The 18,299-nt window shown below is 37.2% G+C and overlaps 1 protein-coding gene across 1 annotated transcript in view; it reads left to right on the top strand.

Moving 5' to 3' along the window:
* LOC128124471 (zinc finger protein 420-like) overlaps positions 1-17,224 on the top strand; it is a 42,140-nt gene extending 24,916 nt beyond the window's left edge. Inside the window, 4 exon segments of the mRNA XM_052760783.1 lie at positions 10,564-10,649; positions 13,712-13,838; positions 14,897-16,875; positions 16,877-17,224. Coding sequence (XP_052616743.1) covers positions 10,564-10,649; positions 13,712-13,838; positions 14,897-16,875; positions 16,877-17,101 — 2,417 coding nt within the window. The 3' untranslated portion in view covers positions 17,102-17,224.
* The last annotated feature ends 1,075 nt before the right edge of the window (positions 17,225-18,299 follow it).

Here is an 18,299-nt window from a genome sequence, read left to right as displayed (position 1 = left end):
GGACAGTGGTTCTTTTTTTTTTTTTTTTAAGTTTTTTGAGACAGGGTCTCGCCATGTAGCTTTGCACCTTTCCTGGAACTAACTCGGTAGCCCAGGCTGGCCTCAAATTCACAAAGATCCACCTGACTCTGCCTCCCGAGTGCTGGGATTAAAAGCGTGTGCCACCACCGCCCGGCCAAGGACAGTGGTTCTTAACTTGTGGGTTGAGATCTCATATGGGGGAAAGAACCCATTTACAGGGGTCACCTAAGACTATTGGGAAACACATATTCCTGATGGTCTTAGCAACTGAGACACTGTTCCTCTATCTCCAAAGGAGTCTGCCCACATGCAGATACATTCATATACATGTACCCAGAACTGTTTTTTTTTTAATGTGTAAATTGGTAAATTAAATTTTTTCATTTATTTTACAAACTGATCTGTTTCCCTTTCCTCCTCTCCTCCTGTCCCCCCCCCCACACACACACCTCCCTTCTACTCTCCTCATCCACTTCTACACTGTCTCCATTCAGAAAGGGGCCAGCCTCCCATGGGAGTCAACAAAGCATGGCACATCACCATGAGGCAGGACCAAGCCCATTCCCCCACATGAAGGCTGGTCAAGGCAACCCAGCATAGGGAATGAGTCTGCAAAAGCCAGCTCAAGTATCAGGGACAGGTCCTGATCCCACTGCTAGGAGCTCCACAAACAGATCAAACAACACAAATGTCACAGACATGCAGAGGACTTAGGTAGGTCCCATGCAGACTCCCTAGTTGGGATCAGGGAGAAACCTGGTGCCAGGGAAACTTCAAGGAATCCAGAAGGATGACCCCAGCTAAGATTCCTAGCAGTAGTGGAGGGGGGTGCCAGAACTGGCCTTGTCCTATAATCAGATTGATAACTATCTCATCACTGTTGTCATGAGAGTGCCTTCATCCAGGAACAGATGGAAGCAGATAGAGAGATCTACAAGCACTAGGCCAATCTCTGGGAGTCCTGTTGCAGAGAGAGAGGAACTATTCATTAGGAAGTTTGAGAAACACTTTAGGACATAGATATTCCATTTAAAGAAGTGTATGTCCTCAATTGTAATTTTCTACCCATGCATGCATCATGTGGATTTCCAGAGAACAGTATTCTCACACAAAGGTGTGGATGCAACTTAGAAAACATATTGAAAAGAGGAATAAATTGGAAAGATACATTTACTTCAATGAACAAATTTAAAGCCTTCTTAGATGACAAGTTTATAATTTTTGAAAAAAAGCATGGTTTGGCAGCTAGAAGATGTGTTTGTCTGTTCTCCAAGACTGTATGATTCACATGGTAAATATTTTTCCTGTTCCTACCTCCATTGAAAGTTCTTGTTCCCATCCCAAGGTCCTTTATATAGGTAGTTTGAACCTCATATGTACACATTAAGCATCACTTCACCCAATGTATATGTTAGGCCTTTGTGTGAAAAATGCCTAAGTATTTATTTCATTTTCTTAGTTTACCATTCAATCTTTGTGTACTTTTCTAATATGCATAGCTTTCCACTTGATGCAATCCCCTTGTCATTTTTTCCCTGGTTATTTTCTGTGCTCTGAAGTTTTTTTCAGAGTGTGTTTGCTTATTCCTAAATAAGTATGTAATCATGTTTTCCTCTAGCACTTTTATCATTTCAATTTTTCCGGGAAGTTCCTTGATCTAGTTTGTATTGATTTGTGTGTAGGGTGAGTTATATGGCTCTAATATCACTAGTCTTCACATGGGTAATCAGTTTCCCTGCACCAAACGTTCAAAGGGCTCTGTCTCTCTCTTCCTGGGTTTGTTTTTGATGTGTTTGGCTTACTTTACCTTTCTACTTTCTGTTTATTTCTGAGTTCTATGTTCTGTTCAATTTTCTGCATGTTTCTTTATATGTAGGACCATTGCGGGGTGTTTACCCACCAACCCCACAGTTCCCCCGAGTTTTCTTGAGTGCAAGCAGCAGGAAATATTAGAAGCATTTAGATTGTGGAGATAAACAGATAGAAAATATAGGATAGCCTCGAGAGGGCCTGGAACCTACTCCAATGAGGCTTGACTGTATCTGCCCTAAGGTATTTATAGAAATGCCAAGGCGTGGAGCAAAAGACCCCCCCCCCCCCCCAGCACAGCCAAGTGCAGACCATCTCAGACACCTGCACTCAGGCCCCTGGTCCTAATCATTCTCTCTATGAAAACTTGCTGGGTAAAGCCATGAGGAACCTGAAAACGGGCTCCCACAGGTCCCCCTTCCTTAATATATATAAAAAAAAAACCTCATCATTAATAGCTTACAGCAATCTCCATAGCTGTTATACCTCCCATTATGGGAGTAGAGGATGATAAAGATGGGATTTCTTTTTTGTATTGGGTCCAAGGTGACTATAGCAGTCTTTAGCTGCATCAAGCCCTTTCTAAACGAAAACTCTCAATGCAATTGCAAACTTAAAGAATCCCTTATTTCATCATTACCAGTAACAGGTTAACATAAGTATTGCTATACATAGTTACAATTCTCTCACTCTTACATCTCAAAGCAAACTCTTAGCAGAACCATTTAAATTAGCATAAATGGTGCTATATATAGTTGCACTTTTCTCAGTCTTACAACTTTAACTCTTAACAGAACCATTTGAATTAACTTACTAACAGAACATAGGAAAAGCTTCTGATGTTTTACGTCAAACAAATATTTCCTTAACTTCACAAAACCAGGGTGCATTAATATCAGTAGGTTAACATAATTTCTGCAAACATACATTCAACCTTAATTCACTCATAATTCCTCCTTTTCTTTATAAACTTTTTAAAACAAAACATTGAACCTAGTTAGAAAAACCCAAACTTACACAATTCCTTCAAACCCATATTTAAAAGCAATATTCTCAATCTAACCATTAACACTTTGAAAACTTTTAGCAAAACATTCACAAGCAGTTTCTTAATAAAACTCTTTACACTTTAAAGTAATCTCTTAGTATACCCATTTGCATTTCTTATTAACAAAACATAACATTAATTCACTCAAATAACAAAATATTTCTTTAATTAAATAGACTAAGGAGTATTTCTCCCTTTTCTGTATAAATTTTTTTAAACAAAATCTCAAGCCTAGTTAGAAAACCCAAACTTTTCCATTTAAACAGTTGAAATTTGTAACACAAAACCAGTTCCATAAGTAATTCCATTTTTACATAAACAGTTCCATAAAACAATTCCATTTTTAACACAGAGCAATTAATGAATCACCAGCATATATGCATACACAAAACTGTATCTTGAGTCCAGGTAGAAACAATAAATTTCTTCATTTAAATAGTTCCATTTTTAACACAAATAATTCCAGAAAACAGTTCTTAGGTCATCACTATAATTCAAAATTGTCCGATTGCAATGAAATCACTATTGTTCATTTCATTTCTTAAGTCCTAAAATTCAAATAATAAATTCTGGTACTAGCCTTCCAAATATGAAGAAATCCATAACCAAAACATTTTTTTAGTTTTATCTCTTTTTTTTTAAGTTCAAAAAGTTCAAAAAAAGTAAATTCTGGTATCAGACTTTCACTTTCAAATATGAAGAGACATTTTACAACCAAAACTTTTTGCAGTTACCAATTTTAGTTCAAACAAGCATCTCTGCAACTTTCATTCTCAAGCTGGAGACATTTTTTTGTTTAAACTACACCGTTTTTGCTGTTAGCTCAGGTTTTTCTGTGTTGTGTTGATTTTTCATGGATCTCAGCTGCAGATGCCTTGTGCTGGTTCTGGCCTCCACCATCCTTAGCTTCTTAGTAGCTTCTGGAGCTGTTGAAAACCGCGCAGACAGACTGCTTTGCAGTCTGCTAGGACACCACTTTCTGTGTCTCATGTTCCTTCGTCATATACATTAAACATAGACTCACACTCAACATTTAACTTTTTCACAAACTCACATATAACATATAGTTACTTATACTTCTTATTTGCTTATATCCTTAAGGAAACTCTATAAGACTACCTTAGCAAATATACTAATTTACTTCTTATATTCATCTTATATTCTTCTTATTTAAACTTACATTTACAACTAGCATCTTTACTTCTTACAAGTTTATTACTACATGTCTTAGGACTACCTTAGATCCTTCTTACAAGCTTATATTCTTATTTTAATTTAGATCTTTATTTTCTTAGCATATATCTAACTTAGCAAACACCTAAAGAAGAGATTTAACATTTTCTAAAAAGATAGAATAATTTTCTACTTCTTACTCTTAATTATCATCACTGTCTCTATTAGAAAGATTCTCTTAACTAGACAGGAGGTACATACATCATTTCTAACATTCAGAGCTTGTTGTCAACTTTGATATTCTAAAAGTTCTAGATAGATTGAAACAAGAGTAATTCTTTAATGGCTGTCTGTTAACTCTGGGACTTAGTGACTTCTGTTGCTATGCATTTCAGATCTGTTACAAAAACTCTTTTGAGAGCTATCTCCGTTTACAGCAAACCCATAAAGAAAGAAAAGAGAAAAACCTTGTAAGGAATCTTCTGTTTCAATAGACAATTTTCCAACAGGAGAAAATAGTTGTCTAAATTGGAGTGAGGTTCCAGAACTGCAGCTTTCAACAGGTCTGAAAACATTGCTGAAACTTAGTTACAATTGTCACAAACTCCTCAGCAGTCTGGTAACCTCTTTACACTCTTACTATGTCCAGACTGCAAGATGGAACCTCAATATCAGGAAAATTGATTTAGTTGTTTTTTACACTCATCACTAATCTCTGATATGATTTTCCCCCTTCTTAATTTTTTAAAGCTTTATTTGCCTTGAGTTCTTTAACAATGCTGATGTTTCTGATAGATTTTTATTAGCCCAATATTTTCACCAAAACTGCTACTATTCAAAGGAGTCACTAACATAGGTGTTCTTTCATGAAACATATCCTTCATTAGCTTACTGAGAGGAAAAGAATTTTCATGATTTAGTATTTTCACTTCTTTAGCTTTAACCCCTGATGTTATTGTTGTTAGCAGCTGTGATATTTAGCATTGCTTTCTTATAAGGAACTTTCAGGTGAAGCACCTCTATTTTTTAAGACAGATTTTTCTGAAGTTTGTTTCCCATCTATAAAGCCGTCATTTCTTTCTGAATGCCTGATTCCTTGTCTCCTTATTAGATTTGCAAAGGAATCATTCATTGCAGGTTTGTTTGTTCAAAAGGCAAAGAACTTTTTTATTTTCTCGTAAGTTTCTTCATATCTAAGACAATGTTCAGTTTATGGACTGCTGCTTTCCCTTGTATGAAGGATTTTAAAGTGGCTTGTTGACAGATGGTTTCTAGTTAGAGGCTGTCCCTTTACCCAAATTCATCACTTCAGGATGAGAGTGAAATTCCTATTGAGCTACTGTAAAGCTCCTAGCAAAAAAATTTGCACATCTATTAGGGAAAATAAGGTATTTTCACAAAGGTGCTCAAAATGGCAAATCTCTGAGTTCCGTATCCTTTCAATTCTTCATTGGAACTGACATTCCACAAACTTAGATGCTTTCCCTTTTTCTTTTAAAAGCTGTACTTTAAGTTTACTATGGATGTATTTTTGAGCTGACGAAAGTCTTTCAGGGCAATTTCGCCATCTTTAGTGGAAAAACTACCTTTCCGAATGCATTTCTCTTATATCAGTCCTTTGTTGCAAGCTACCTTATGGACTTAATTTTCCATAGTTCTTTTCGGGTCTGAAAGTCAACTTCTAGTTCTCATTTACCGGTCTTACTTTCCTATTGAAAAGTCAAGTTTCTGCTTTCAGCACAGATTTGAACTAAGTGTTTTATGTTTTCAACTACAAGAGTCTGGGAGATTTCTGCTGTCTTTTACTGGGCTTGCTTTCAAAGTTTTCACCCAGGAATTTGAACCAATCGTTTTATGTTTTCAATTACGGGACAATGGGAAATTTCTGTTGTCTCCTCAGATGGCTTTAACAAGTGTCTCTCCTTCATCAGACACTGGCCCCAAATCAGAATCACACCTATCTTGTTAGTGTGCATTTGAGGTGGGCATTTCTGATAGCAACGTTTCTTTAGGGCTTGTGTTTGCCTTAGCCAGTCAGTGAAAAGCATTTACAACAGAGCTTTTCCATAGCTCATTCAGAGAGATTTTCTCCCACTGAGATCTTTATTTCATTTTGCTTGTTCCTTCCCCGCCAGATGCAGAGCTTCAGATATCTCAGGCTGCAGCTTTGTTCCTCTGCTAGCTGCCTCTGGAGGTAGGGGCTTCTTTCCCCCCGAATCTGCCTCAAAACTCTAGCAGCTTTCTGGAGAGGAATCTGTCCCTCTCTGATTCTTCTGAGAGTCTTTCTCCCTGACAGTTTCCAGTTTGGTCTCAACTGCCCCAGAAATAGTTCCCAATGCCGCAGTGACAGCTTTTCTGCTTCTGAAGGTGGGGGGGCTTTAGTCCATCTCTATTTTCAGGGTCTGTGTGGTTTGCATACAAACTGAAAAATCAAGCTTCTGCTTTTCTAACAAGGGAAGTTTTTGTCATCTCTAAGTTTGTATTAGGACAGGTGTACTTCCCTCATCAGGCCTTCACCTGGCCCAGTTCCCCAGTGGGTTGCATTTGCTTGTCTGTGCACTCAAGAACAGAGCTTATGCCAGAGGCAGTCACCCCTTAGGCCTTACACTCTTTTATCTCACCTGGAGTCAGCTGAAAACAAAGCTTTTCTCAGAAAGATGCTTTCTCTGATAGAAAAAGAGCTTTACTCCTTGTTAGTTCTTAGTTCTGCCCTGGCTGGGCTCTTTCCCCAGACAGTGTTCCTGACTGATAGGAAAGCTTTTCTCAGACTTCTTTTTGCAGCTGTGGATACTGCAATGGCCTCACCTAACAACCCAGGACTTGGAGAAAAGTGGGTTACTGTGCTGTTCCCACCAGCTTTAGCTTCGTTTGTTCATTAGCAGTTTTCCCCTGGGTCCTGCACCTTCCTGCCTCAGCTCTGCGCTCCAGGAAGTTGCTCACAACTGCAGGAACCTAGTATCCCCAGCATGCACTCAAACTCGGAGGTACTGGCTAGTTGCTTCTTAGTTGTTGGTTAGAAGCTAGGATACAATGCTTCACAGAGTTTGCATTGCTTCAGGGGGATCTTTGCATTAGGACAATTACGAGCACCTTTTCATTCTGAAAAGCTCACTCAGAAACAAAACCCTTGATGCCTCAGCTCAGCTGTAACTGAAAAGCTGGGCTTTTTTTGCTTTTTCCCCAGTAAACAGTTTCCTGCCCTATTGGGCTCTCTGTGGCTCTTTACCCATACTCTACCAAGTGTTTCCCTCAGGGTATTCTGAACCTCTCTCTGCCTTTTACTAGCTTGAAGAGACAGAGCTAGGAAGAGGTTTTTAGGAACTCCATCCCTGCCTCGTGCATTGCAGGGAGGATTTTTTTTTTTTTTTTTTTTTTTTTTTGGTTTTTTCGAGACAGGGTTTCTCTGTGTAGCTTTGCGCCTTTCCTGGGACTCACGTGGTAGCCCAGGCTGGCCTCGAACTCACAGAGATCCGCCTGCCTCTGCCTCCCGAGTGCTGGGATTAAAGGCGTGCGCCACCACCCGACCCGGCGCAGGGAGGATTTTTTAAAGCTTGAAAGAAAGAGCTTAGAGAGGTTTTGCTGTTTTAAGAGGTTTGTTGTTTTCCCCTTAGAGCTAATCACAGGTGATTCCCATTCTAATATCTTCAGGTGGTTCTAAATTTTGTCCTTTTGAGAAAGTTAAAGGCTTTAACTTTTTAAGTTTTTTAAGAGAGTTTTTAGTTTGAGAAAGAAAGATAAAGGCTTTTTAAAGAGATTCCCCTCCCCCCCAATTTTCTAAGAAAAGCTTTTTTAGTTTAAGAAAAAGATTTTTTTTTCCCAAGAGAAAGACCAACTTTTCCTAAAACTTCTGAACTTTAAACTTTTTGGTTTCTTACACCCATATTTTTGCTCAGGGAGAAATCTCTTTCTCCTGCTGCTTGGACTTAGCATTTCAGCTGTCCCTAGGCCAAAAGCTTCCATAGGAAACTTTTTTCTGCCCCATAAGCTCAAAGAAGAGCTTTTTTACTACCCGTAAAGCTCAAAGAAAGATTTTTTTTTCCAGTTTGCGTTCATAGCCCCCAAAGTTAGAAAACTGAAGTTTTTCTATCTTCTTGCCTTACTTATCTTAAATAAATTTTTTCTACACGATCTTACACGTCTAAGTTTTCCTATAGTATATTACTACACTATACCTTATACTTATTTTTTACAGATAGAAATTAAGAAAGAGATAGAAGATAGAAACCTTGATAGAGGAGATTTTTGTGCCACAGCATCGGACATCCTTCCAATTCCATTTTTTCCTTTTCTCTGAAGGATAAAACCCCATGCCCTTATATATATTCCATTACAACACTGGACTTGTCCCTTTTCCACTGGCTGACCTGACTTGCACTTTTGCCAAAAACTCTGTAATAAAACTATATATTACTATTATTTTCCTTTGTCTTTAGTCCCTATTCATTTGTCATTAGTAACCCCCCCTTTTTTTTAAGTCCCTGTTCAGGCGCCATTCTGTGAGGCATTTACCCACCAACCCCACAGTTCCCCAGAGTTTTCTTGAGTGCAAGCAGCGGAAATACTAGATAAAAGGATTTAGATTGTGGAGATAAACAGAAAATACAGGATAGCCTTGAGAGGGCCTGAAACCTATTCCAATGAGGGTTAACTGTGTCTGCCCTAAAATATTTATAGAAACACCCCCCCCCCCCCACCCAGCACAGCCAAGTGCAGACCATCTCAGACACCTGCACTCAGGCCCATGGTCCAATCATCCTCTCTTTGCAGACCAGCTGGGTAAAGCCATGAACCTGTAAATGGGCTCCCACAGACCATGCAGTCTTTTTTCTTATGCCTCTGTCTAATGATATATGATCAGGTCTTATGATGAAAGTAATACTCTTTCTTAGGGACAGTTTTGATATTTGTGATGTGACTGTTTCCATGTCTTTTGTGGAAAATATCAGTATTTATTTATGGGAATGCATCAATTCTGCTGGTTGCTGTTAGTGATATAACCATGTGCAGGTTGATTTTATGTCAACTTGTCACAAGTTATCAGAGAAAAGCCTCCATAAACCTGGTTGTAGGATATTTTTTTGAGTATTGATTAATTGGTGAGGGCCTAACCCATTGTGGGGTAGTGGGCTAGTGGTCCTGGATTTTGTAAGAAAGCAGACTGAGCAAGCTATGGCGAGCAAGGCAGTAAGCAGGACTTCTCCATGGCTTCTGCATCAGCCCTTGCCTCCAGGTTACTGTCTCTTTTGAGTTCCTATCCTGGCTTCCTTCAGTGATGAACAGTGATATGGAAGTGTGGCCCAAATTAACTCTCTCCTCTCCAAATTGGTTTTTGGTCACCACAGTAAAAACCCTATCACAACCCATATACATGATTTCATTCATCAGTCAGTGTCCAAGGAAGTCCATTTCTTTGTTTAATATTATTTTTCTTCCTAGATGCCTTATAAATTTCTTCATAGAAGTGAATTCATCATTACTTAGCATTATTCGTAGATAGTTTGGAAGCAACATGAGTTTCTTAAATTTCTAAATTATTTTTCAAATTGTTATCATTATTAGAGAAAATGTAGTGATTTTTTATACTTTTATACTTTTCAATAATACATGAAGCACCTAGCGAATTTAAGATTTTCCTGTGGTGTCTGGCAATCTTTTTTCTGTGATTACATCATCATAAAAGCCTTTTACTCATTATCATTAATTAAATTAATCATTTAATCATCATCATTAAAAAGCCATTCCTACCTGTTTCCTCTTAATTCTTTTTTCTTATTCAAATTTCTGTGGTTACCTCTTATGGCTCTGAATTAAATAAGACAGGAGAGCACATGCATCATTTTCTTTTTATAGTTTTCCTGCTAATGATGTTCACTTTTTCTCTGCACTGTACTGTTGGCCTTAGTCTAACATGTGTTCCATTTCTTTCTGTTTCCTTCAGTTTATCGCATAATCTATTGACATTTGTCTTATGACATCTCCATTTTTACTGGGATTTTCATATCACAGGGCTTTTAATTTATGATTTTCTTAATCTGGTGAGTAAAATTAGGGGTACTAATTTACTTCCTTCTACCTAGAAATGGTAGTTTGCCAGATTTGGCTGTTGGACAGTCTGGTTTCCTCGATTCATCTATTCCTTATGTAAAATTCTTGATTTCTTGTGTTCTCATGGATAAATTTCTCTGATTTTTCTATATGTACTTATCCTCTAATTATGATTTGCAGTGCTGCTTGAGGGGATGACCTTTGTTATTTTATAACCTTCTTCATATGCTCTTCTTTCTCCATGCATTTTTAGAGCCCATATTTCTGAGTGTGATAATAAGGTTCATCATCATTTTCTTTCCCCACTTTAAATACATTTTTCCATGCTCTCCTGTCTGTAGGAATGTTGACAAGATTTTTGTTATCATATTGCTTTTCTGCATCTTTTTATATGGTTTTGCATTGTCCATAGTAGAATTGTATTAATTCTCGCTTTATATTTTTGGCTTCTTGATGTGAAATTTCAGCAAGAATTCCGGTCTTTTTTCCTGTCACAGAAACGCTGAGAAGAACAATAAGAAGAATGAATTCTTCTCTGGTAAATTCTCCCCAGGTCAGTGGCATATCTACAATTGTTTTAAAATTGTTTTTATTATTGAAACCATTCAAGATGTTAATTTTCTGCCTCTGGCAATGTTACTGAAAGTGCTTATTTTGTGTTATTTTTTTTTCCTTCTCTGACTCTCAAGATTAAGTCCTTAAATCTTTCACCTATATAGCAGAGACTTGTCTCATTACATTTTCACTCAATTTTATACTGTGAGGACATGAATTTCCATGGATTTAAGACTTGCAGTCTTAAGTCTGAGACACAGTCTTATTATAAATGATGCTCAACAAAATCTATTGATGACTGTTTTCTGTGTATGACGGACTTGTGTCCTTTTAGTGAGGAAAAAGGTGTCATGTGCCACATACTTTGAATTTCTGGAATGGTCTTCTTTTCAGAAACTGGCTTATGAACATGGGCATGCAAATATATAGTCATTTTCACTGACATCACTGAGCAATTTATGGAAAAGTAGAATTAGCAGAGACTCACTGTTGAAACCTAATAATAAATATTTCATCATGTGTGGCTTGCTCTTGCCCCATCATTGATGGGTGTGTTGGAAAATGAGGATTGCAGGGTTCTGAGTTCTCTCTCTCTCTCTCTCTCTCTCTCTCTCTCTCTCTCTTTTTTTCTTTTTCGAGACAGGGTTTCTCTGTGTAGCTTTGCGCCTTTCCTGGAACTCACTCTGTAGTCCAGGCTGGCCTCAAACTCACAGAGATCTGCCTGGCTCTGCCTCCTGAATGCTGGGATTAAAGGTGTGCACCACCATTATCTGGCTCTTTTTGCTGTTTTATGTCACACAATGATGATGGGTGTGTTGACATCTGAAATCTATTTGTCTCAGGAAAGGTTCTGTTCAATGCTCAGTGCTGAGTTCCCAGTAGACAGATGATTATTTTCTTTCTCTATTGCTTTATTTTTCAGAATTGCATAAGCACTGCTATCTCCACATTTGTATTACAACATGTGGAATATATTAGTAAGAATTTCCTAGAGAGTATTGACTTGATACTGCACATAAGCTATCAGTTTTCAAGCATAAACAAATATCTGTCTTAATGAATTTACTCTCTTCTTTTCTGTTGGAAGAAGGCGGCTCCCTCTAACCTATGTTTCTCGTCTTGCTGAAGCTTTCTTTGTATTGCATAGGGAGAGGAGTGGGAGCGATGTTTGTATTTCTTTCTGAAGAATGTTATTTAAGTATGTAAGTGTTCTTCTGCCTATTTTTATATACACTGCATTAGATACTATGCTCCTGGGTCCCCAAGATCAGCACCAAACCCTTGGCACTGAAGTCAGGCACTGTAGTGAGCTGCCATGTGTGTAGAGAGAATGAAATTAGGTTTCTGTGCAAGAACAGCAAGTTTCTTTTTTACTTCTGAGCCATTTCTCCAGGCCTCAGATTTGCATTTCTGGTGCACATTTGTGACAAAGTCAGTGTATAACCTTGTATATTCTAGTTTTTGAAAAATGAAGGAATAACCATAAATTATACACATCTATGCAGCCTAAAATCCTGTTAGTTGAATGAGCTCAAATACTGAAGAAAAGAACAAAGTTGAAATTAGAAGTTTTACGTTTTTTGGCTGAGTAGTAGTGGCGCACGCCTTTAATCCCAGCACTCAGTAGGTAGAGGCAGAGAGATCTTTGTGAGTTTTAGGTCAGCCTAGTCTACAGATCAAGTTCCAGGACAATGAAGGCTACACAGAGAAACTCTGTCTTGAACAGCTTAAAAAACAAAGAAATTTCACATTTTCAGTTGAGTCAATCACATGAGAAATTAGGTATTCAAAATTAATAGGAGTTAGTATGAGTATCACTCAATTTAATATATTTTTTTGATAACGGAAAATGTTTCTACTTCATCTGAATGCATCGTCACATATGCCATTTATTTACACACATATTTCTAATTATTTGGTAGGAAAACACCATATGGAATTCATGCAGTTGTCATTATTATTATTATTGCTTGTTTCAACTTTTAGAAAGGATCAAATACGATTAATGCTGTGTAATTCTGCTTTTTCTCTTTTCTTCATGGTTATGGAAATACTCTCCTAAAATTACTTCACAAAGTATTTGATTCTGTTATTGTTTGGAACATTGGATACATGCAGTGATGTTACACTTCTTACCTTTTAAAGAAAGTTCTCTCTTTTAATTCATCTGTGAATTCTGCATTCTGTTTTCTACCTCTTTTTTCTAGAAAGGGTGCTCTATTGTAGCTATGCCTCCTGATCTGAACTGAGCATTTTAGAATACAGTCTGGTAGAGCTCTAGCCAGCAATGATCTTGTGTCCATATTTGAGCAACACTGGTAGCAGTAAGCTGTAGAAGTTGAAAACACAGTTTTGCTCATCATAACTTTACCAACTGAGGTGTGACACTGGGATCCTGTTTGATATTACTGAATGTAGACCTCAAATGTGTATGTTATATTCCCTAAAAGTTTGCTGATTACAAGACTATTCATTCTTTTTTTTCATATGCAAACTATGCAATAAACGCTATGACTAATTTAGAAAGTATTTTTTATTAAAATTAATAAGTTATTAAATTATTATTGTTAAATTAAAATTATTAATTAAAATTAGTTTAGTTTTGTGCATGTCAGTATATTCACCTAAATGTCTGAGTGTGCGCTATGTATGCTTCCTGCTTGTAAGGTTCTTAAAATATGTTGTGTAGGGCCATGAGGATTTTTGGAAACCGAACTAAATTTTAAAGGACTTAGACATTACAGAATCCAAACTGGAGACCAAAGTTTCAAATGTAGTTATTGTGGCCAGTCCTTTACCTGCTGCTCAGGTCTTAGAAAACATGAGAAAATTCATGAAGAAGGAAGACCTTATGAATGTAAGCAGCGTAGTAAGTCATCCTATCCATTGTTTATGGAAGAGCAGCAATGCTTAATTCTGACACATTTCTACAGAAATTCTAGAAAATTTTGTCCATGCCTCATCTGTTTCACAAAAATATCTCTTATTTTTTAGGTCTCTTTTACTTAGGTAAGCATTTGGTCCAGCATCACATGGTAAAGTTATGATTTTCCATTACAGGGTCTGTTATCATTCAGGGATATAGCTGTGGACCTCTCACAGGAGGAATGGGAATGTCTAGACTGTGTTCAGCGGGAATTGTACATGAGTGTGATGTTGGAAAATTACAGCAATCTGATTTTTGTAGGTAAGAATGCTCTTTTTGTAGAATTATGTAGAGAATTTCAGAACTTAGGGGAGTTCTGGTTACCAAGAAAGCTTTTTCATCGTGCCTCTTTTTACATTTTTCTGTGATCTCTCCAGTCCTCCTATTTAGTTTTTAATGAAAACTTCAAAATTCAAAGAAGTTAAATATTCAAAGCAAGAAAATACATTTCAGTGTACTTTTAAAAAATTATTTATTTTTATTTTATGTGCATTGGTGTCTTGCCTAAGTGTGTGTCAGGTGTGAGAGTACCGGCTCCACTGGAACCAGAGTTACAGTTATGAGCTGCCATGTGGGTGCTTGGAATTAAACCCAGGTCCTCTGGAAGAGCAGCCAATGCTCTTAACCTCTGAGCCATCCCTTCAGCCCCCTGCAGTACACTTAATAATTAGAATATTTTTATTTCACTGTTGTATTAAACTATTAGCTTATCTCTTATTTTAAAAAACACAAAAGGCTTTAAATAGAGGAGGAGATGTTGGTTATAGGAACACTTTTTTTTGTAGTTTATTTTTTCACATGTGGTCTCTATGTTTTGTATTTGAACAGAATTTTAATTTTTGCATTTTGGAGGCTCAAGCAAGACTATATGGTGATATAAAGGCCAACCAGGGTTGCGCAATGAATTCCTCACTGCATGGTGTGAATGTCTGTCAAAAACTCAAAGAAGAAAGTAGAGAAACATTCTTATTTCGTTTTCCAGAAAGGGTTTCTCTGTGTAACAGGCCTGGCTGCCCTGGAACTCACTTTATCGACCAGGTTGGCTTTGAACTCAGAGATCCATGTGCATTTACCTTCTCATTCCTGAGATAATGAGCTTGTGCCACCACCACTTGGCAAGAAACATTCTTCATATAAGTAGATTGGAGACACTTATGACCATCTATTTAATGATTGTGAAACACAAAATGACTCTGCTGAGAGCTCTGTCCCTGAGAATTGGTAGTTTGCCTGTCTTAGAAAACATAAGAAAATATCAGTTACTGAATTTCTTACTCGAACATTAATCTCTATTATCCCTAATTGCACTTATTTTCCAGGGACCCATCGCATATGTGGTCAATATGAGTTTGTGGATCAAGGCACAAAGCATATTCTCCACAATTGTGAGAATATCCATGAGAAGTCTTATGTATGTAATAAGCTTGACAACCTGATTCATGAATCCTTTCAATGTAGACATTATGACACAAATGATACTGCAGAAAACTGCAACAAGTACAGATTTGGTCACTATGGAGATTCCTCTGTTGAAACAGTAAATGTAAACAGACATAAAAGTGGGAACACTGGAGAAGAACCTTGCAAATGTAAGGGCTGCGTAAACTGTTTAAATTTGTATGACATCTTTACCGAAAATCAAAGAAGCCACACAGGAAAGAAAGAACACAAAAATAAAGCTTACGATAGATCTTTTGACTCTAAACATAAAATGCTGAAACAAACCAATAGTGGAAAGGAATCACACCAAAGCAGGAAGTCTGGGAAATGCTCTAAGTTGGACTCAAGCCTCAGTAGACTTCAGAGAGATCACACTAGAGAGAAACCCTGTAAATGTACAAAATGTAGTAAATGCTTTCTGCATTTGTCCCACCTCAAAGTCCATTACAAGATCCATTCTGGAGAAAAACCCTACAAATCTCTTAAAACTCATCAGATAATTCATATAGGAGAGAAACCTTACAAATGCAGTGAATGTGACAAATCCTTTAGCTTTGTCTCAAAACTTGTAAGACATCAGAGAATCCATACAGGGGAGAAACCTTATAAATGTAGTGAATGTGTCAAATCCTTTACCCAGGAGGGCAGTCTTAGAACTCATCAGAGAATTCATACAGGAGAGAAACTTTACAAATGTAGTGATTGTGACAAATCTTATAGCACAAAATGGCATCTTATAAATCATCAGAGAATTCACACAGGAGAAAAACCTTATAAGTGTAGTGAATGCCACAAATCTTTTGCCCAGAAAGGTGCTCTTTTAACACATCAGAGAATTCATGCAGGACAGAAACCGTATCAATGTAGTGAATGTGAAAAATCCTTTAGCTTTGTCTCAAAACTTATCAGACATCAGAGAATCCATACAGGAGAGAAACCTTATAAATGTAGTGAATGTGACAAATCCTTTACCCAGAAAGGCAGTCTTAGAACTCATCAGAGAATTCATACAAGAGAGAAACTTTACAAATGTAGTGATTGTGACAAATCTTTTACCACAAAATGGCATCTTACAACTCATCAGAGAATTCACACAGGAGAGAAACCTTATAAATGTAGTGAATGCCACAAATCTTTTGCCCAGAAAGGTGCTCTTATAACACATCAGAGAATTCATGCAGGACTGAAACCTTACCAATGTAGTGAATGTGACAAATCTTTTTTCCACAAATGCTCTCTTATAAAACATGAGCGAATTCATACAGGAGAGAAACCTTACAAATGTAGTGAATGTGACAAATCTTTTCCCCAGAAATCCTATCTTAGAAAACACCAGGGAATTCATACAGGAGAGAAACCTTACAAATGTAGTGAATGTGGCAAATCTTTTGCCCAGAAGTGCTATCTTAGAATACATCAGGGAATTCATACAGGAGAGAAACCTTACAAGTGTAGTGAATGTGACAAATCGTTTTCCCACAAATGCTATCTTAGAATACATCAGGGAGTCCATACAGGAGAGAAACCTTACAAATGTAGTAAATGTGACAAATCCTTTACATGTTGCTCAAGTCTTATATATCATCATAGAATTCATACAGGAAAGAAACCCCATAAATGCAGTGAATGTGACAAATCCTTTACCAAGAAAAACCATCTTAGAACTCATCAGAGAATTCATACTGGAGAGAAACCTTACAAATGTAGTGAATGTGGCAGATCTTTTGCCCAGAAATACTATCTTAGAATACATCAGAGAATTCATACAGGAGAGAAACCTTACAAATGTAGTGAATGTGAGAAATCCTTTACCAAAAAAGCCTATGTTAGAATACATCAGAGAATTCATACAGGAGAGAAACCTTATAAATGTAGTGAATGTGACAAATGTTTTATCCAGAAATGCCATCTTAGAACTCATCAGAGCATTCATACAGAAGAGAAACCTTACAAATATAGTGAATGTGAAACATCGTTTACTGGTGGCTCAGATCTTAGAAAACATCAGAGAATTCATACAGGAGAAAAACCCTACAAATGTAGTGAATGTGACAAATCCTTCTCCCAGAAAGGCCATCTTATAACTCATCAGAGAATTCATACAGGAGAAAAACCCTATAAATGTAGTGAATGTGATAAATCTTTTACCAGGAAAGGCCATCTTATAAGGCATCAGAGAATCCATACAAGAGAGAAACTGTATAAATGTAGTGAATGTGACAAATCCTTTACCTGTGGCTCCAGTCTTGTAAACCATCAGAGAATTCATACAGAAGAGAAACTTTACAAATGTAATGTATGAGGAGAAGTGTTTACTTGCATCTCAGGAGTAAGAAAATATCTGAAAACTCATACTGGGGATAAAAGTTACCATTTGAAATAATGTGGCATGTGCTTTATTGAAGTTCTCTCCTTAGCAGCACTTAAGAATCCATACTAGAAAATAATGAACATGAGAAACTCGTTCAAATGTTTAAGTAATGTTCAAACCTTAAAACATGCCAGAGTTTATGCTGAAGGAAATTTTGATGTAACAATGTACAAAAAATTTTCATTAAAACTTTTTACTTGTTCAACCTCAAATACTTGATAATTAAAACAAAACAGAGGTCTAAAGGCTGTGCTGTTGTGTAGACGGAATGATCCAGTCTGAAGGGAAGCTGGTTAAGGCAGGAAATACACCACTCAAAAAAGCTTCAAGGAATCCCTGAAAATGAAAGGATTCAGGATGTTTAACTGCAATAAACTCACAAAATAATGCACCTTAGAAGAGGATTTGTCAAAGTGGGCCACCAAGATAGGTTGTTCTTTAATCTACGTATGCCTACAGGTGTGCAGTGTACTCCAGTATTCATAAGCTGTATCACATGCTCATTTCAAGTTTGAGGATAGTAACTATCTTTCTGTCCCATGTGCTTTGATAAACAACCTCCCCATATTCCTGTAACTCCAATAAAGCTCATTGGTTTCCAAAGTTGAATTTGCTTCTGTTTTCAGTTTCCAGGTGGGGTGAGTAGTTGGATATATGTTGCATCTCCCCAGGAAGTGTCTCATAAAACGTGGTTAAACCCATTAATTACAATAAGTTTCAAGGAAAAATTAAATAAGAAATTAATATTAGAGTCATGGTTCTCAACCTGTGGGGTTTGATTCCTTTCAGATTATGATCCTTTTATTGTGGTGGGTGCCCATTATATATGAAAACCCATATTTCTGATGGTCTTAGGAACAGAGTCACCACTTCTATCTGTCTCCAGACAGCTATACCCACATGCCAGTATG

This window comes from Peromyscus californicus, unplaced genomic scaffold, assembly GCF_007827085.1.
Source record: "Peromyscus californicus insignis strain IS unplaced genomic scaffold, ASM782708v3 Scaffold_4__1_contigs__length_199733344, whole genome shotgun sequence".
NCBI classification, from domain to species: Eukaryota; Metazoa; Chordata; class Mammalia; order Rodentia; family Cricetidae; genus Peromyscus; species Peromyscus californicus.
This window is presented reverse-complemented; position numbering and strand designations above follow the sequence as displayed.